The sequence below is a fragment of the Seriola lalandi genome, unplaced genomic scaffold, assembly GCF_002814215.2.
Source record: "Seriola lalandi dorsalis isolate HSWRI2012SDOR001 ecotype SW California unplaced genomic scaffold, Sedor1 jcf7180002054911, whole genome shotgun sequence".
NCBI classification, from domain to species: domain Eukaryota; kingdom Metazoa; phylum Chordata; class Actinopteri; order Carangiformes; family Carangidae; genus Seriola; species Seriola lalandi.
The window spans coordinates 190,389-210,617 of NW_019525463.1; the positions used below are offsets into that span (position 1 = coordinate 190,389).

General features: G+C 40.3%; 1 protein-coding gene across 3 annotated transcripts; it reads left to right on the forward strand.

Moving 5' to 3' along the window:
* Window positions 1-1,188: 1,188 nt before the first annotated feature.
* LOC111673103 (polypyrimidine tract-binding protein 1-like) lies at window positions 1,189-17,069 on the forward strand. 3 transcript variants are annotated; one of them, XM_023430763.2, is made up of 16 exons: window positions 1,189-1,303; window positions 2,060-2,113; window positions 2,392-2,419; window positions 6,363-6,423; window positions 6,579-6,751; window positions 7,174-7,320; window positions 8,036-8,206; window positions 8,998-9,108; window positions 9,338-9,518; window positions 9,761-9,838; window positions 9,960-10,117; window positions 11,521-11,554; window positions 12,657-12,749; window positions 13,238-13,454; window positions 13,761-13,838; window positions 14,098-17,069. In XM_023430763.2, exons 1-16 carry the CDS (start codon window positions 1,296-1,298, stop codon window positions 14,228-14,230), a joined length of 1,725 nt encoding a protein of 574 aa, XP_023286531.1. In that variant the 5' UTR covers window positions 1,189-1,295; the 3' UTR covers window positions 14,231-17,069. The 3 variants fall into 3 exon arrangements, with proteins under 3 accessions (XP_023286531.1, XP_023286529.1, XP_023286532.1); XM_023430761.2 differs by having other exon boundaries at window positions 1,190-1,303; window positions 2,389-2,419; XM_023430764.1 differs by lacking the exon at window positions 1,189-1,303 and adding an exon at window positions 1,770-1,864 and having other exon boundaries at window positions 2,389-2,419.
* Window positions 17,070-20,229: the final 3,160 nt, after the last annotated feature.

The following is a 20,229-nucleotide window of genomic DNA, read 5'->3' on the forward strand; positions in this document are numbered from 1 at the left end:
CTGAATTTTGTTTTCATCCAGCCATCTAAAACTGTATTCATAAATCCAAGGCTTTTAAAATGGGATGAAGGGATGATGGTTAACCTATTGTGAAAGAATTATAGCTTGACTCTCCCAATCCTTATTTAATAGGCCTACTTAATACTAACTCCACCATATTTCAGATGGAAATATATAGCTTACTTCTTACTCTACTTTTTTATTGAGCGGCTAAACTAGGCCTACTTAATATTTTATATGATGAGTTTAAAAAATATGATGCACTGTTACCCATAAACTTCCCAATTAAAGTAATTAACATTGGCATAAAATGCTGCTTACATATTAATGCATTAGTATAAATAATTTAACAATAATATATAATATATATTATGACACTCACATTAGCATTTTTTCTGCATAATGTACTTTTACTTTCAATACTTCAAAAATGTTTTGATGATGATGCACTTTTACTTAAGTGAAATTATGAGTGTGGGACAAGAGCTGCAACTATAAATCAACTAATCAATGAGTCAACTGATAATCTACAGGTGGCCGAACTATTTGGATAGTCTAATTGAATGATAGTAATTTTTTCAAGCAAAAATGTCAACCATTCTCTGGCTGCAGCTTCATTAAATGTGTGAATTTCATTTTTTTTTCTTTGATATTAACAACAGTAAACTGACCTCTTGAAACACTGAGGAAGTATTTTCAGACATTATATAAACCAAACGTTTAATCGATTAGAAGCAGATTGATTGGTAATTAAAGTAATTGTTGCCACGGAGTATCAACTATTACTCAATAATGCGCCCATTGCCTCCTTCACCATTGCTCTTTTTAATCAGTGTTATGGACACTGGAGCTGATTTAAATGTAACACTAAAACAACTTACATACGTTTGTCTATGCCGCTGACATGTAGGCCTACCGTATATCTAAAAAGTATAATGAAATCCCATACTCTCGACAGGGTGGCTTTCTTTTACGTCGGTGTGTTATTACGCTGACCATACACCGTATATAAAAAGGTGCTGACCGAAAGTAAGATCTGCATCTCATAAAACTATATCAATCATGACCACTTGGTATGAAATACTGGAAATTTGCCGCGGCCTTCTTTTTTCATGAAATGATGGTCGTCTTGACCAATGGCGACTCCAGCAGAGGCTGGTCTCCGCCTGTTTTTGGCTCTTGGAAGTGCCTGGACTAATCAGCGCTCGCCTCCGTGTGTTCAGCCATTTTGTAAGAAAATCAAGCAAGTCTGCCGCCCTACCTTCGCTTCAGACCTGCAGTTTTTTTCTTGTGCAATGGACGGGTAAGTGAAAAAGAACCACACTTAAGGCTTATTTTGTTAAGACAAACGGACTGCTGAGTAACTTTCTCTTATAAACGGGTTGCTCATTAAAATACATTGAATATGATGGCTGCTTCGCTGAACCGTTAAACCGGGAAAGTTTACTTGAAACTGTTTTTTCATCAAAACATGCAACAGTTAGCAGGAGCGTAAGCTAACTAGCAACTGCTAGCCGTCGCTAGCTAACAAACCTTAGTTAAGTGAACCGTTGTTATCGCTTTATGTAAACGACAATAACGCTCAGCAAATGTAACTTAATTGGAGTTGAGATGTGGACAAACTTTCTCATTTTAGGGAGACATTGGTAACACCGTGCTGCTTGCTAACGCAGACTTTAGTTAACATTAGCTAACTGCATCTCGGTAAGTTGGTTTCTCGGGAACTCGGAACGCTAGCTAAAGCAACGTGTCTCATTTCCGCATTCATTTGTCTACCGAGTGCCAGGGCCATGTTGAAGATGTCTGGCCTGAACATTTCATGTTGATTGAATCAGAGACTTGTGCACCGGGATATCTAAACTTGGTAGGATACTCAATAGCGTATTGTTTCATGCAAATGTTTTCTCCTCTTTTGATCACTTCAATTTCACAGTTTGTAGTACTTCGTAAACTGGCTTGAGTTCGCCCAGCAACGCGCTTAACGTAAATTCGTTAGTAGAGATTCGTTTTATTTGTGCCACTCTGAAGTTTGCTTTTATGTTTTTCCAATCCACAACAGCCGCCTAGACGCTGACTTGTACCCTCTGGGATCCGGCTACGTCCCTGAAATTGAGTAAGTATTTTGTATATTTTTTTGCATGACAGATTTTAGCTCGAAGTATTCAAGATTCTGTGGGGCTTTCTGAATTACATGTTCTCATATTCGAATGAGGAAGTCGGTTTCCTTTTAGTTGTCGGGTACTTTCTCTTTATTTTGTGTGGACGTGTATTTCCAGAGCGTATAATATGCCTCACCGTTGTGCTCAATTTTTAAACAGGATCTCATGACAGATTATGGTTAATTTTCTTCGATTTCCTGGCTAACTAAGATCCTTTTCTCTTTCACAGCAGTGTCCATGACATATCAGTTGGCACAAAGGTAAGCAATTTTTGAGTCAACTTCTCTTTGCCGCTCTTTCTTTTCACTTCATTTAACTGATTTGAGTATATAATTATTATTGTTATGTTAAACTCTTTACATTGTCTCACAGTACATCCCATAGTTGTACTGTGAGAGCGCTGTTGATTGTGATACTCATGGACTCGTTTGCCAGTTTCAAGTTCCAGCAAGTTTTGTAGCTGAAGTACGGCTCCTGTTTTGTCATTTTTACCATTACAATGTATGGATATGCATTTGTGCTGTAGTTGGAATTGCCTATTTCATCAAAATAGCTCTGAGATCAGATAATTAGATTTAGTCGTATTTACATATTTCTAATGGCCATGGATTTCAAGATGTGTCACTGAAGCTAAATAAAGTTTTAGGAAACAGGGGTTGGAGAAACTTTTTACAAGTCAGAGTGGAAATGGAAAAGAACTGTGCAGACACTGGGGACTTGAGACACATAGTCTGTCAGTTTGCAAGAGCTTCCTCTATAATTACAGAACTGCTGTCTAAAGCCATTTTTCATGTGTAATGAGTTTGCAGTTGCAGGCTGACTCTCCTTTTTAAAGATTTATGAAATGCAACTGAATGGTCAGCATACAGAGGTTGCAGCAACTCTTAGGACTGAGGACATGGGCTATTTGATCATTCAATTAGAATAGATTATCAGAGGTGGGGCTTTATGTTTTCCTGTCCTGTTTCTGTTGGGTTGTGTGACTGCTGGGGGAAATGAAACTTCCTGTTGTTTATTTTTTTGTGTTCTTTAATAGGCTGTTGGCCTTACTGGAATGTTAAGAAAGCAGCTGAATCCTGCCCCACTGCTTGATATTTATCCACTCCATTCTATCACAAGACCACTCTCGCAGCACTAGTAAAACAAATCAGCAGCAAAGTATCGTCCAATGTGCAGACGTGCTTATGTAACTGTAATTGCAATGTTTGTGTGTGCAAACTTGTTGTAGAAGGAACACTGTTTGTTTGGCACACTGCTGGTTGTTAACTTGCGTACCCAATAAAAATACCTGCCTAAGTAACCGGCCTAGGGCAGCTATGTGTAGGAGGAGTAATTGATCTCAAAGCTGCAACCATCCTCCCGCAACCGTCCTCATCCTCCAGGCCAAAGGTCTTTACACTGTTTAAACAAGCACTCTGATACACACGCCCGTAACGGGGACACACCCCACCCCCTCTATTCATTTCAGTTTGGTCGTTTGTTTTTCAACATGATTAACAAAGCACCATGTAATGGGTGTCGATCGATGGTTTGGATTTGACTCCTGGCGTAATTCTTTCTTTAACTTTTCCTGTTTTCTGGATTTGATGTGCTGTGGTAATGATGATGCTGAGTTATGGAGCTTTGCCTTGCTGGAATCTGTAATTATTCTGTCTGGGCAGAGTGTCTGGCATTCCGCGGTCGCATTCCAATCTCCCCCTCCAGCCCCCTGGTGAGGCACAGCTCCCTGCCCCCTCCACTGACGAAGGCTGATCACACCGAACAAACATGTCTATACCTGTGCTCCTCTCCTTTGTGCTTTTCCTGAGCGATTACCACCCACCAATACCCCAGCAGAAGCCAAAATAAGGTTGCTTGCAGACACAAGTTCAAATGAATCATCTCAGATTTAGCTCTGTGTAAGATCCTAATGTTTTTTTGGGTTTTTGCTTTTCTTTCTTTTGATGCAATGAAACCCAGGTGTGATGTGGTGTATGAAGCAGGGAAATTGCCTCCAGTCCATGTTCCCTTGTAAAATTAAATTCACGGTGCTGCCATTGTCAGTGAAAGGAAGTTGCTCCACAGTTTCAGTATGTTGGCCAGCAATGTGTCATCATCTCCTGAAGGTTACAATTATATTGTCAGTGTTCTAAGCAAACAAAGGATGTGACCAAGTCGATACACATTTAGTGGGTTTGTGTTGAAAAAATGGGTTTGGCACTGTGTTGGAGTCAACAAACAAACCATTTATCAGCTCTTTTTTCTCCCATTGGCTTTCTAACTTTTCCTTTGTGGTCCTCTGCATTCTCAACCACACTCCCTCCAAAAACTGTAGGTATATTCTTCAGTCAATTGTAACACAATCCTTTGCTTTGTATGTGACTTGATTTTCCTGTTCTGCACTGTAGACTTGCTTAGCTCTGTGGTTATTATTAGAATGAGGAAGTAGGGGGAGAAAGAGAGTCCAACCATGGAACAGTAACCATCAGTCCCCAGGAGGAAGTTTAGTAAAACCCTGGAAGCAGGCCTGATCTCGCTGCTCTTCCTGTTTGGAGTTGGTCTGCTGACTGATAATATGACGCTGCCCGCCCATGACCATTCAGTCAGGCTGGAGCCACTTCCTTCATTTCTCATGGTTTGCATCTGCCCTTAGCCCATTTATCAAGCAAAAATGTTGTTTTTTAGATTTCATTCCCAGCAAGTAGAACACACACCTCTAATCCATTAATTGTTATGTGTTGTGAATCTCCTTTCTTATACTCATATTTTTACTATTGGATCTCAGTTGTTGACAACAATTTGTTGACTTGATACAGCATTCCTAGTGAGCGATTACAGCTTTGTCACTTGGTTCTTTCATGTTGCTACTAAATATTCATCCTATAATTCTGAGTTTTGCTAGACACAGGCTTACAGTCTGTTTTTGCATCTTGGTAATCTTAGCTCGGTAGTTACATTTCATCTATGCCTTTTCATTTAAGTCAAGATTTGACCATTGGCCAAAGGAGTGGGTCCCTGATCCTGCAGTCACAGTGAAAAGGCATAGGAATGTCTCTTGTTGCTTGAACTTCATGAATTGCGATAGCAGACCTTGTTTGCGTGGGCCTCAGAGAGAGAGTGACTGAGTCAGCCAAACCATCTGGAAGTCAAAGGGTAGTTTATAGTACTGCTTACAGTGTTGTGCTCTCATAACAACTGTCTCAGTGCCCCAAACCACCCCTTTTGCAGTGCAGTGCAGCACCAAATGTTCCCTCTGTTTACCTTAGTCCTGCCTTTTTTGAGAAGACTTTGCTGCCTGTCTGGGGACCCGACTACCACCTTGCATGTTTAAAGGCTAAGATTCACTCGGAGAAGAATGCTAGCAAACCTGCATGACTGGTTGTTGTTAAAACGCTGCAGGGCCCTTCAACTCCCAGAGAGTCCTCGGGGCTCCATATGTGTGTGTGCTGCCGTGTAACAATGCCGCTAGTCTCAGCTTGAACAGGACCGCCATTGTAGAGTGCTGTAGAGCTTAGGCTGCTGAGCCACTTCTTGTGACTGCAATACTTCATCTCACACAACCACAAACACACACACAGCCACGAGAACAGCCCTGAAACAGCACTCTATATCTACTGAAGAGAGCGAGAGAGAGAGAGAGAGAGAGAGGAGGAGACTGGATAAGGCTGTTTCAGCAGACAGTAAACTAGTGTGAGCTAGGAGTATCTCCATCTTGTCTTCAGATCCAGAGGGATTCAGTGTGTTATCCCTCCTCCTAATACTGAATTATGAGAAGATGGGTTGTACTGACAGCTGCTGTTAACCACAGCCGACTTGTGTGCCTCAAGCTGAATAGTAGCAGCTCCTCCTTGAGTGATATTGGCATTAAATTATGATAATTTGGCACATTGCCTGGCCTAAGAAATAATGGCCCATCATGACCATGGTTGTAAGGGTTTTAACTAGGTAGTGCTGTTAGAAAAGAGTATAAAATGAGAGGGGAAGATGTGAATATGATGGGAAGTCAGAGATATTCCTACTGTGACGAGCTAGGTCACCTCCTCTTGGTGGGATAGGTGGAGTTCTTCTCAAGCGTGTTTGCTCGATCCTCTTTTGGTTATCAGATTACTTCCTCCTTTATCACACAGTGGCTTGGTAATATGAGAACTGTGCACTCCACCTGCCATGCTGTGCCCTCATTGGTGAATGTACTGAAGTGAACCATTGTTTTCTCTCCTTGTGCAGAGGGGATCCGACGAACTCTTTTCTTCCTGCATATCCAACGGGCCCTATATCATGAACTCAGGTAGGGGGGTTGCCATGGAGGGGTGAATCCTTTTATTGAAGTGCTTGCCGTGTCTGTGTTGTTTTGTGTTGCCATGACGATCAATCCATTATTCAGGAAGAACCAGAGCCTTCTGTTCCCTCCTTGATTGTATCTGCCTCTGTTTTCTCTTGCAGCCAATGGCAACGACAGCAAAAAATTCAAAGGTGACGTCCGCAGTCCTGGTGTTCCGTCACGTGTGGTCCATGTACGCAAGCTGCCCAATGACATAAATGAGGCTGAGGTTATTGGTCTGGGACTGCCCTTTGGGAAGGTCACTAATCTGCTGATGCTGAAAGGGAAAAACCAGGTAAGCAGAGATAAACGCAGGTCTTCTCACCAAACCTGTATGGCTCACACCTGGATGAAATTCCTCTTTAGTCCTGAGACAAGGGATCGGTTTTCTAACATTCTGTCCTGAGCTGAAAACGATAACAATGACCCTTTTGTTACATCTATGTGGTTTAGTGGGTAGGGAGACAATTATTCTTGCAAAGATTTCCTGGAGGAAGACACTTAATCCCACTTGAATGTCTTCATTATCTCCTCTTTTACCAGCAGTTCTGTGTCAAACCCAATGAAGATATCAAATGAAATTTGACTAAAAATAGACAGTGATAATGCAGTTAATTATAAAAGTTCACAACAAACTTGCAAAATGAAGAATGGTGGTACATTATTGTGTGTGATGGGTGAAACAGATTGGATATGTGTCTTTGCTCCTCCCTGCAGGCGTTCTTGGAACTGAACAGCGAGGAGTGTGCACAGACGATGGTGAGCTACTACTCCTCTGTCACCCCCGTCATCAGAAACCACCCGATTTACATGCAATACTCAACCCATAAGGAGCTCAAGACGGACAACTCCCCTAACCAAGTGGTAATGGCCTAACAAACATATGCACACACACACACACACACACACACACTTGCTTTTAATATTGATGATTTTGATTTGAAGCTTAAATTAGTGCTCCAGTCATTATTAACAATTAAAGATGTAAGAAGGAGAGGTTCCGCAGGTCCTTCATTCCAGCAGCTGTCAGACTCCACAACTCCTGCTCTTACCTGACCATGTGCAAACTTGCACTTTTTCATTACATATCGTGTGTATTGTGTATATTGTATTTATTAGTGTATATTTGGTAAATTTTTGTTGTATATTTCCATAGATGTTTATTCTATAGATGTTTATTTTTCTGCTGTGGTAAATGAATTTCCCAGTTGTGGGATTAATAAAGTTAATCTAATCTAAAGTGTTTGCTAAATGCAGAAAATGTAAATTTGATGTTCTTCCTGCCACCAGTCTCAAATTTATTGGAATAGATTTTGTGATCTTTCTTAAAGACCTTTTTCAAGATAAGTGCGATGTGATGTTTTGCCTTCTGGTTTGCTGTGTAGACAAAATAGTCATGGTAATGATTACCCTAGTTCATTCTTACTGTTGTGAAACTATGCAAACCCTAGGAAACAAATTTAAAAAAAATATGGCGCTCACCTCACACAAAAAATGTAACCAACATTAACTGATTCTTTTATAACTGTATACTTTTCTCTGTTCATGTTCAAGAAGTTCCTTTGACTTTCCCCCTTAGCGTGCCCAGGCAGCTTTGCAGGCAGTCAATGCACTGCATGGAGGTGGAATGGGCAGCATGGCCATTTCCGCAGATGCAAGTACCATGGGAGGAGCAGGGACTCAAAGCCCTGTGCTCAGAGTCATAGTGGAAAACCTCTTCTACCCTGTTACCCTGGACGTACTACACCAGGTAAGGGCAGATTTTCTATTTTTGTTGCTGGATCGATATAGAAGGATAATTTAATTATTTTTTTTTTAGTTTAATCAAATTAAAACACTGACGTTTCAACTATGTGTATTATATGCTTGGTAGTTTCTTTTTAATTATTTGCTTGTCAGTTTCCTTTTAATCTTTGAATAAGCCTTTAAACATGCGTTTGAGTTTTTTGGTGGGTTTGCTGCTTGACTGGTTTTATACTCGCCTCATCAAGAGTTTTTGTTTTCAGGTTTCTCCTGGTAATCTTGATATTTATTTATTTATTTATTTATTTATTTATTTATATATATATATATAATTTTTTTTTTTTTTTTTTAAATTGAAAATAGTGTTATTTTTAACACACCTACTATAAATTACAATAGGTGACTGTTCTATCAGTGTGTAAAATTAGCACTGCTGCTGCAGCTGTACAGCACCAGGTGTACGGAGACAGACTTTGACTTATGCAAACTTACTTAAACATGGTAACGTGTTATACTACCGACTCACCTACTATAAATATATTTTGATACTTAATTGTTTTTGCATTTGCCTCTTCTCCTCATCATTATGTTACTGAGAAATTGAGCCTTGGCTCACATTTATAACATTCTCAGGAAGATACTTGGCGAATCTTTGGGTGCAATATAAACAAAATATGCATGTTGGTTTGTTTCAAAAGACATGCAAATTTGTCTTGTTAATCCTCCAGTACAGTTGTGATGAAACCCTTAACTTGTTTTCATAGTGACGTCCCTAATTATGCTCCCTCCCCTCCCCAGATTTTCTCTAAGTTTGGCACTGTGCTGAAGATCATCACTTTCACCAAGAACAACCAGTTCCAGGCTCTGATCCAGTACGCAGATGGCATGACAGCTCAGCACGCTAAACTGGTAAGACTGGTAAAACTAATGCTCTTTGTCACGATGTTTCATTCTGAGTTTCAAATTCACTAGGGTTAAGACTGGCTGTGAGAAATCAACCAATTTAAAGCAAATCATTGCAGTTACAGTGCAATGTGTACACTGTGGAGTCAGTTGTTGAAACTGTAGATACAATGACGAGTGTAAAACGCACCATACTCACATTACCCCAGGCCTAATGCTCCAACATATGTCTCAGTCTTTAGATGGTCAGAACATCTACAACGCCTGCTGTACCTTGAGAATTAGCTTCTCCAAGCTCACCAGCCTCAATGTCAAGTACAACAATGACAAGAGCAGGGACTACACCCGACCAGACCTCCCAACTGCGGATTCACAGCCCTCCATTGATCACCAGACCATGGCTGCCGCTGCATTTGGTAAGATTGGGACATGATTAAGGATATTTTCGTTTTGATCACATCCATAAATGTTAACAAGCCTATGAATACATAATCCAGCTGCCTTTGAGTTGGTGCTTCTAGGTTTTACTTCAACAAGTGTGCTCTTGATTTATCAGTCTGTCCTTTAAGGCATTTTCTGATTTAATTTCTTAAGGTTTCAAGTACACATTCAGTGTACATAAGTTTATTCTTATTTTGTTTGTTTCCTCTTGTCCTAGCTGCGCCTGGCATAATCTCAGCGTCTCCCTATGGTGGAGCACATGCCTTCCCCCCAACCTTTGCTATCCAACAGGCAGGTCAGTACACAAATTTTTTTTCAACACTGCTATTCCTTTCATAATGAAGCATCTATCCCTTCTCCAAACATTACATTATCAAAAGTGCAATAAATTGATGGTAATTAATATTTCCTCATAGGTCTGTCGATGCCTGGTATTCCCAGTGCCCTGGCGTCCCTGGGTGTTGGTCACAGTGGCATGGCGGCTGCAGCAGCGGCTGCCAGCCGGCTCGGCCTATCAGGCCTCACTGCCTCTGGCGGACACAATGTCTTGTTGGTCAGCAATCTGAACCCTGAGGTCAGTACACTCACATGGCTTAACCAGTTCTACATCCTGCCTCTGTCAGTGCAGTGCTGAGCAACATTAGAAAATATTAGTGTCTATTGTTTACACTATGACTCACGGACCTGGATCTATTTGGTCAAGAGAAACCAGTGTTTTTGCTGCCCCCCATCTCCCACAACCACCATGAGGTCACATTAGTTGGACTACACAGACCACTGTTTTTAAATAAAAGGGGGTCATCGTGTCAAAACCTCTTCTCTTTCAGGACCTCTCTGTGTTTGACCAAACCTGCTGCATTTCTGACCTGCCACTTTGCTCACTGTGAATTTTAAGTTTATTCAAAACACTAACTTCTTTTTTTTTTTTTTTTTTTTTTTAAACTTACCATTTCATATCTTCATTTTTGTCCATTAGTTGAAATCATTCTTGAGTTGTTGGAGAGACAATATTACTTTTTTCTTTGTATTTGTTAAAGAAACACATCTTGTCCATTATGTAGATCTTTTTTTATACATATAGTGTGTAGCATGTATAAGTAGTCTGTCACACTCATTACATTTACTGTAGTTATGTATTCATTACAATAAGGATATTAATTTAAAGACCAGTTTTTAGCATTATTATAATTGATATTCAGATTTGTCTGTTTTTATTCTAATGTAATTAAACATAATTTAAACAAACATAGCCTGTAATCTAAAAGTACATATTGTCTCTGCCTTTTTCTGTATTTCATTGTTAATCTTTTTTTCTCTTCTTTTTCTTCTAGTGTTCCCATAGTGACAATGCATTTTAATTTAGCCAGTTCTACTGTCTGAAGCACTACATTTCTTTGTGTATACTGACCTTGTTTTTTACTTCCTTTTTCTCTCTCTTCTTTCTCTGTCCCCCTCTCTCTCTTTTTTGTTTTAAAACACCCTCACCTCAACTCTTGCCAACTGACTGCACGCCCCATGACCAATTGTTCCCTCTCTCCTCCTCCCCTCTGCCACTCCTCTGTTACTACTACGACCACTCCTCCTCCCTCCCACCCATCCCTCCTTCTCCCCTATTCATTGTCCCCAATTTGGACACCACCCACAAATTGAAAACACAAAAACACAACATTGGTCCCCATGATTTTTGCCATCATCTGTCCATCCACCATCTTCCTTTTCTCCACCTGATCTTCTACTATCTCCTCTCTTCCTCCTCTCTCACGCTGTTTGAATCCTCTCTTCATTCTCTTCGTCCCTCATGCCTCTCCTTCCTCCATGGTACTGTGGCCTTCCTGTGGACCTCGCTGCCTGTGGCCTGCGGACATGTCCCGACTCCACTCCACTGTCCTCCACTCCGCTCCGTCTCTTTTCCCCTGTCCCCTGTTCCCTCTCCCCCTTTGGCCCCCTGCCCCGCTGCTCCCCCTGCTGTCTCTAAAGAGCGTTACGCCACACTGCCTCTTTATTCTTTTCGGTACGTTATCATCCTTTCATCTCCTTTTTTATTACTACTGTTACCTGGCAAGGTGGGCATGTCTTGTCTCATGTTGTTGGCTTTGTTTTTTTTTTAACCACTGATGGCTCGTCATCAGGCTACAGGGCTATTGAAGGGTGGGGGTGTCTGTTTGTTTTGGGGTTTGTTATGACCTGTTTTGGTTGTTGTGGGTTTGTGTAAGGAAAGTAAGGTGAGAAAAACCACACAAAGCTGCAGCATTTCATTTAATTTCTAACAGCCATGGTTTACTGTCCATGGGCAAAAAGTATTTGCAGTTTTTCATCTTCAAAGAGCACAGCCCCTGAATGGAAATATTGCTCTGCTAAATAGAAATGTAGGGATCATTTTGTTCAGGAATGAGGCAAGACGCTGATCTAAATTCTAAAGCGTCACCCTCTGGAAGTGGATAAAAGTCAACAATTTATTTAGTCCTGCACAATCTAAATTTTAAGCCATGAAAATTCATCAAATTTCATTTTTGTTATTTAATTTTTCTGTGGTTGCCTTGAGTCACTCGACAAGTACACCCAGAGATGAAATGCTGCTGCTTTTTTAGTGATTGGAATTGACATATCCCTTGGATTATGTCAACATATTACTCTTCTGCAGTTTGTTTCAGTTACTCTAATGTAGGTATATGCATGTTTAGTTTATTCCTGCATGTCTTTCTATCACGCCCTCAAGTTCATCAAGTAATCAACTTTTTTCCTCTGTAGAGCGACCAAACCAATCAGAACCACTCATTTTACTATTCATTGATTTTTACTTATTTATTTGTTTTTTCCTCAAATCATTATCTTCTCCTTCTCAGGCATAACCATGTAGCATCTTTGTAATTATTATCTAAGAGGGCTTATGTAGGATTAGTTGTAGAAAATCCCACACAGAATTAAATAGAAAATTACTGAATAGTCTGACAATTACTTTTTAATCAAACAGTGTCCATATAGTATGAATATTAATGTGTCTGATTTGATGGTTTTAAATTGTTTTTGTTGCTGTGATTGGCTGTGTGGCTCATGTTAAGGCTGTGTTAGTCATTCATGCACTTGTAGTGTGACACCTTCCTCTTCTTCACTAGGTGTGTATGGCGATGTGATGAGGGTGAAGATCCTGTTCAATAAGAAGGAGAATGCTCTGATCCAGATGTCTGATGGCACACAGGCTCAGCTAGGTAGCTACACTCCAGACTTGCTACACCCTATTTACTTTCTTTGATCTAGCGTTTTCTTTGATCTTGTTTTTTGCATTTTTACCATACATTGTTTTGAGCCTTCACTTAGTGGGTCTCAAATGAGCAACCACTGCAGGTCCTCCTTTGATAAATAGCTGATAGCCTATTTCTGATTATTTCCTTTATTTACCTTCTGTAACTACTCTAAATGTTTTTAGATAATCTTTTAATAAATGTAATGTCGATGTATCAAGGAGAGGGTAAGGATGGAAAACTGTTTAAAATCAATTAAATCGGCCTCACTGGGCCTTTTGTTAAACTTATAATTGAAATTACTTCGAACTATTTTAATGTACAATTAAAATGGACCAGTTTATCTGTGCTGACAAAGGAAAAAAATTAAAGAAATCAGCCCTAAGTCAGACTACAATTGTATGCGGAAACCAGGTTTTGGGTGTGGTGTTGACTATTGTATTCATGTTTCTCAGCTATGAGCCACCTGAATGGCCAGCGGCTTCACGGCAGGGCCATGCGTGTGACATTGTCAAAACACACCACAGTGCAGCTTCCCAGAGAAGGCCATGAGGACCAGGGCCTCACAAAGGACTACAGCAACTCCCCGCTGCACCGTTTCAAGAAGCCTGGCTCCAAGAATTACTCCAACATCTTCCCACCCTCTGCAACACTCCACCTCTCCAACATACCGTGAGTGCTGCTGCAAGAGTCTCCTTTTAATTCCCACTCTCTCCCCAAGAGAGAGTCTAAGTCTAAGCTTTTTCCTTTGTAGTCCTGACTCATTTTTCTCTATATTTAGTGCTTTGGATTAAGTAGTTGTGACAGTCTTTTCTAAACATGCTAGTCTAGAGGTGCATTTTTAGATTTAATCATACTTCTTGTTCTTTTTTTTTTTTTTTACCACACTAGTACAAATAAGTAAAGGGTATATAAACCCACATAAATGTTTTATGTTGATTCTTTGTTTTGTTTTTTTCTTTGCCCTCTGATTTTAAGGCCCTCTGTGATGGAGGATGACCTCAGGAGGCTGTTTGCCAGCTCAGGAGCCACAGTCAAGGCCTTCAAGTTCTTTCAGTGAGTCTCAATCCAGTTACTTGATTTTTCTTCATTTATGTCCTAATTGGTGTTTGAAAACTTTAAAAAATGTCACAACCTTCATTTAATGCAAAGCCAAGAGGAGTTGTTCATTGTTTAAAGTCTGAGTAAGATGTCTTTAAGAGCATAGAACAAGTTCTGTTATTCAAGTACAACATAGCAAATAGCAAACAGCCTACACAAAAGTTGGCACAAGTTTGACACTTTCAGAACACATTGTTCTCTCTATATTTAACAGGAAAGACCGCAAGATGGCCCTGATCCAGATGGGGTCAGTCGAGGAGGCAATTGAGTCCCTCATCGAGTTCCACAACCACGATCTGGGGGAGAACCACCACCTTCGAGTGTCCTTCTCCAAGTCCACCATCTGAGTGCCTTTCCTTCCTCCCTCCAAATCTATTGCCATCTGAATGCTACTTTTCTCAAGTTTGCCTTGAGTGGAAATGGCAACCATAACATATTTAAGACTGTTTCTGTGTAGAGTGTTGTTCCCTTCACCCCAATACTTGGTAATTCCCCACCATTTATAGGTTTGTGTATCAGATTTGATCAAGTCTCCTTATTGATTCCAGATCCTATTGCTGATTCCAAAAACATTTGGAATAAATGTAGACAAATATGAATATTCCTTCCTGCCATTCACAAATTGAATTGTCGCTGTTCTACACTTGTTTGTGTTTGAGCTACACTCGCTTGCAGTAGCTGATTCTGGGGCATTATGACTTCAACTTGGGATATCAAAAACCATGCCACAGGAAGTTAGACTTCCTCCAATGCTGGAAATTGTGATTAATGAGTCCAATTTCCTGTATCACTTGTCAAACATTATCCAAATGCATAGGCGACATAAACGATAAAGTCCAAACTTATTTCAGGAGTCAAAGAATAGAATCACAGCGCGTGTTGGAGCAAATCCCAGGTCTTAAAAAAAAAAAAAAATGGGATCTGGTTCCAGTTCAGAACAGGTCCTTGGTGCCCAAACCTAATAATTTGTTCCATCACAAAGTTTTGAGTGGGGTCCAACATTCTGCATTGAAACATGTTACTATATTGGAGGTAAAGTAGGGGAAGATGATGAACTGTCACTTTAGACCAAATCGCTTAAAAAAAAAAAAAAAAAATTTAAAAAAAATTATAAAAAGAAAAAAGGGGAAAAAAAAAAGACACCCTCCACCACAGATGTATGCTTATGTGGATGAATCATATCCACACCAGACACACTTCAGCATTCCTTTTACTATGATAGTCGTGTGGATATATCTATGTGTGTGTGCCTTTTTTTTTTTTTTTTTGAAATGCCACTTTGAACCTGTTTGGCCAGTCAGAAACGGTTAGAGACAATGATTTTGTTTTGGCTCACAGACCAACAAACAATTTATTTCCCAGTATCAATCTTTATTTTATCTTCTTGTAACTACCCACATATTTGCTTTGGGGGATCCATACCACTAACTGAAGTTGTTATAATAAGGATGCATTCTTCCTTCATTATCTTTATCTACAGTCTTGTGCCTTACTTTTGCCCCAACCAGATTGCCTTAAGCATTGCTCTGGCTTCATTTGGAAAAGATGTGGTTCTCAAAATGCCTTTTTGTTTTCTCATGCCTTTCGGTATGTACCAGCATTGTTAAAATGGGGGAAAGTGGCTCATTCAGTCTTCTGTTTCTTATCTAAGGATTTGTATGCATATAGCCTCATTATATATGTAGAAACTATGAATGTAAGTCAGTTAGATGCCTAATATCCTTGCTAGGTGATGTAGCTCTATTAGGTGTATTGTGGCAGGAAGTAGAGCTGTATTCAGCCCTCCTCGCCTACAGGTCCCATTCATTTTCCTTTAGTCCTCTCTCCAATAGGGCCAGTGGTGTTTGGGGCCTTATTTAACCATATTATGTTCATCTATAAGTGGACACCTATATATTCATTTATCTTTTCTTTTTAATGTTAGCATTTACATGTGTATCAATTCTAAGCTTAACTGATACCTATATGTAGTGGCTGGGTTTGATCATTATCACAGTGCCTTGACTCCTTGAGTTTTTAATCTGAGGCTGACACACTTTGCAGCCTCATCAGTTGACTTTGTTTACCTCTCATTCAGCTGTTTTATCTTACCTGTCTGCAAAGATGCCTTTATCCCATTATATTCAGGTATTTGTACCTGTGAGAGGGCAGCTGGGGGGCATTTGTCAATTGATAGTAACGACAGTCTCGGACTGTGTCGGAAAACCCAGTATATTTTTTCTCTTAAATTCAGGATAACATGATTACAGGGTGGGACAACCCTCACCCATTCCCTGTCTGTGTCCACTTAAGCCACAGTCGGGTTCTTTAGTGCACTTTTCCTCGATGATAGGTCCAAGTTGACACCCTCACGCTGAAGTCTTAAACATCGTCACATTCCTGCGTGCCTCACGCACCAGTTTCCACCACTGTAGTCTTGGACCAGATACAGACTTGCTCTGTCTCTATTTTTGTAAAAGATTATTATGCATGATTTAACGAAGCTTCATGTAGCTGCAGACGGTTATTGCTGTTAAGGACCAAAGTATCTTCTATCCCTGCTGTTTTGTAGTGTTGTGATTTCTTAAAGGTTTTTTTTCACATTCCTGCTATTCCACAAAAACACAAGGCTTCGATTTCCTTCTTTCTGTTCCTCAAATGCCTTGGACAAAAGTCACATGAAGTTAAAATATGTTTTGGGTAACAACATATACTGTATATTGTACCCCTTTTGTTTGATTGACTTTACAAAGAGCCTAATTTTGGGTAGAGATCGCTTTAGAATGGATACTTAATTGATCCACAGTCCTAGCTGTGATGTTGACAGTGTAGAAGATTATATGCCTTTCAGTTATTGTTAAAAGCTTTTATTTTTCTCTCCTTTTTTATATGGGGGCGGGGTGGGGTTATTGTATGAAGCGGGGGTTGATGGTTGTATATATTCATGTTTTTGTACCACAAAATCATTTGGATTATATCCACTTTACGTTCAAAACATGTATATTTTGATAAAACAATACAGACCTATTGAGCTCTCTGGAGCTGTAAAAAACAAAAAAACTTTTGTAACACAAAGACATTAAACCTATCTGAACACAGAAGTGTCTCTGTATGTGCCCCGCTCCCCCCTCCCCCCTTTGCCATTCTGTTCTTGTCTCTTGCATCTTCTGCTGCCTTCAATAAATCTTTAGTTTGTTCCTTCTTTCATCTGGCCTCATTTGGTTTCTGTCTCTTCCCCTCTGTCCTGTGGACCTGCTGCTCTGTATCGGTTAACATCTCGTAACATTTTCCACATTTCCCATCCTGTTTTTACTACTGGTGGGTTTTTTTTTTAATCTCTTACTGTATTTCCAACTTCGTACTCATCCCATCTGAAACTTGACTGACTGCTCATCTGGGCTCAGCTCAATCTCGTTGCAATCCCTTTGATGAAACGGCTGCGATGATGATGGCAGGGTGGAGAGTTAATTCAATATGCAACGCTGGATACTTGCTATTCTCAATGATTCTGAATAATCCTCCTGTGCACTGCTTGACCTTTTCAGTTTAGCAGGTCTGTCTTATGGAGAGCAGCCAGGTTGCTGTGGAAACTAAATTGCTTTGTCTCAGACGATGAGTAATTAAGATAAAAAAAAAAAAACAAGCATGGCTATCGGGCGTATCTGGCATCCATGTGTATCAGAAAGTTCCTCAGGGATGTGAGGGATGAAGGTGGGAAAAAAATGACAAACTGGTTATACACCTCTTGAACCACTAGGGGGAGGTCTTGCTCTCTGATGGTAATCGAAGGCTGTTAAGCAGAGGTGACTTTACCTGTCACTCACACAATGTCAATAGTTGGTGGCTTAATCTCAAGTGCCTCCTTGGGTTTTCTGGCATTATACCTTTTTTTTTTTTTTTTCTTCGACTTCCTTACAGAGCGGTGGAGAGGATTAACCTCAGATCTTCCTTACTTTTGGAGAGGGACAAATGAGAGAAAAGGAGAATTGAGTCCAGTGGTGTCTGTATTTGTGGCTGAGAGTAGCTGGATTTTCTTGTATAATCCCAGTATCTTGTGGAGTGTGGTCTTAAAACATGGTGAGCTGCAAGTTAGTGTGAATTCCACTGCAAAGGCAATTGTTTCTCTGCTGATATTACTTTGCATAAGACAGCATGCTTGAAGGTCACAGTTATAGACAGATACCAGACTGAAGATACTTGCTAGGTGTAACAGACACAACACAAAAATTTCTACAGCATGTTTTAGGATGCTAACAGAAGGCAGTACTCTTATTTTAATGTCGCCCTAAAGTCATTAGAATATGGTCACGTTTGCCAAAAATTGCAACCAGTCTCTTGATGGCTCGTGTTCTGCTGCCTCTTTTCAAACATCCTTGCAGTTCACTGTGTATCCCTGCCAGTCTGGAAACTCCATGGCAGCAACTTTGATGCTGCTTTGATACCTCAGACCCTTGTTTACTTGCAGCATCTTAGTATTTCACTCTGCACTGAGAGTAATTTAGAGCAGAGAGCAGTCTACACAGAATTCTCTTCGGGAATATATTGAAATGCAAAGAGATTGCATAATTGGGTGGAAGGGTAGCTCAAAGTAAAATGATTCAAACACAGCTCTGTGGTAGGGTTTTTTTTTAAGGTTACCAAATTCCAGAAGTCACCAGTTCAAAAAAAAATATGGTAAATTTAATCTGTTGAGACCTTTTTTTTTTTTTTTTTTTTAAAGTAAAACTGGCAAGCATGTACAGGAAAGGGTAAACATTTCCAAAATTAGTCCAATCCAAAAGTTATTTGACCCCAAATAAAGTAGCATTACTGAATGTACTTAAAGCTCTGTTACAACATCTCAGACTGTCTCCACATTTGTACTTTTAACTAGTTCAGTGTGTCATTTGTGTAACCGCACTCCACCTCCTCTCCCATTTGTTTGGCCAATCCAGACCCTTGGGATGTTCCTGGCTTCATCCAGCGTGTGTGCGCCTAGGACTAAATGAAACCATGTGAGGTTTAGTGATCCCACTGCATCTGGCAACACTTATTTACATTAGTCCTGTGGCCTCTAATCAAGCAAACACAGAGGCCACACACACACACAAACACACACACACACAAATGTGATCCCAGTGGTGGCTGAATGGGGCCAGACTGAACAAGTGGTTCAAGAGACTCTCCTGTGTATCATTTGTGACATGTTCAATGCCCTCAACAGCCAGTTAGTCACTGAGGGGGGAAAAAATGGCTGGATGTCTAATGTGTGAGACTTGAAAGGTTGGCTGAATCTGGATGGATGCTTTAGTCAACAGCATTGAAAGACATTCATCTGTTTTGTGTTTTAAGTTCTGGAGCTTTGAGGACATTCATATGTCTATAATTCGTTTCTGTAGTTAAACTGCAGAGCAATCACAGACTTAACCAGCTATAAATTCCAGGATTTAATGCCCTCCTAAAGAGGAATGTGTCCATACTGACTCCCTGACCCACATTAATTTAGATTTAGGATCACTTAAAGAGTCCTTCATATCTGAATCCTCCCATACTGTTTAGTCTGCACAGCTTACATGAGATTTAGACTCGCTTTCAGAGTGACATAGCAGAAGAGGAAAAGCCTGAAGCTGAGGTGAAGGATGCCTTTGGTCTGTATGTGTCTCCCCTTAAGAAAAAAAAAAAGCCATCAGGAGACTATCCACCTGTTTACATATGCACGCCTCAGACAGATGTTGAATAATTCATCCACAGAGGCGGACAACATGCAGCTGTATTTGGGTTATGGGGGTGCATGGGTTCTCTCCCTGCCTGGATTCAGCAGCCCAAATTATAGGCATTACTTCGCAGGCAGAGCAGGGCAAAGCAAAACTAGGACACTTTGCATAATGGATCCAACCGAGAGGCACAATAAGATGTGAAAGATGGAGCTGCGGAAAGGTTCAGTTTTTAAAATGATAACACGGGTCTATTAGATTCAGGAACGGCGGGACAAGTCAAGTCAGTTTGATTTGGGGAAACTGTCTCCTGTAGGAACCTGGAAGAGTTTGTACACTGCAGAAAACTCCTTTTACTTTGTGTTTCAATGCATTTTTTACTAACGTGCTGATGCCTTTCTTGTTAAAGGATGTAAATGAACTCGTTGCAAATAATTTTCTGGAATCAATTCTCATCTTGTTGAGATTGGATTGATCCTCACTGGGGCTCATTGTGCTCCAAGTATCGACACGTCGGAAGAACCATGGCGCACTTTGTGGAAACAATGTAGTTACTATATATTTCAGTCTGTTTGCTCTGAGTGTAAAAGCATAAGATGGATATGTTTTTGCAGAAGAGTATGTGCGTACACACACACACACACACACACACACAGAGAGAGGGAGGGCAGAGG

Excerpts from the sequence above, each read along its gene's own strand:
- LOC111673103 (XM_023430761.2), top strand. Across the intron at positions 2,420-6,362 it reads ACATATCAGTTGGCACAAAG|AGGGGATCCGACGAACTCTT; the intron begins GTAAGCAATTTT and ends CTCCTTGTGCAG. Across the intron at positions 9,519-9,760 it reads CATGGCTGCCGCTGCATTTG|CTGCGCCTGGCATAATCTCA; the intron begins GTAAGATTGGGA and ends CTCTTGTCCTAG.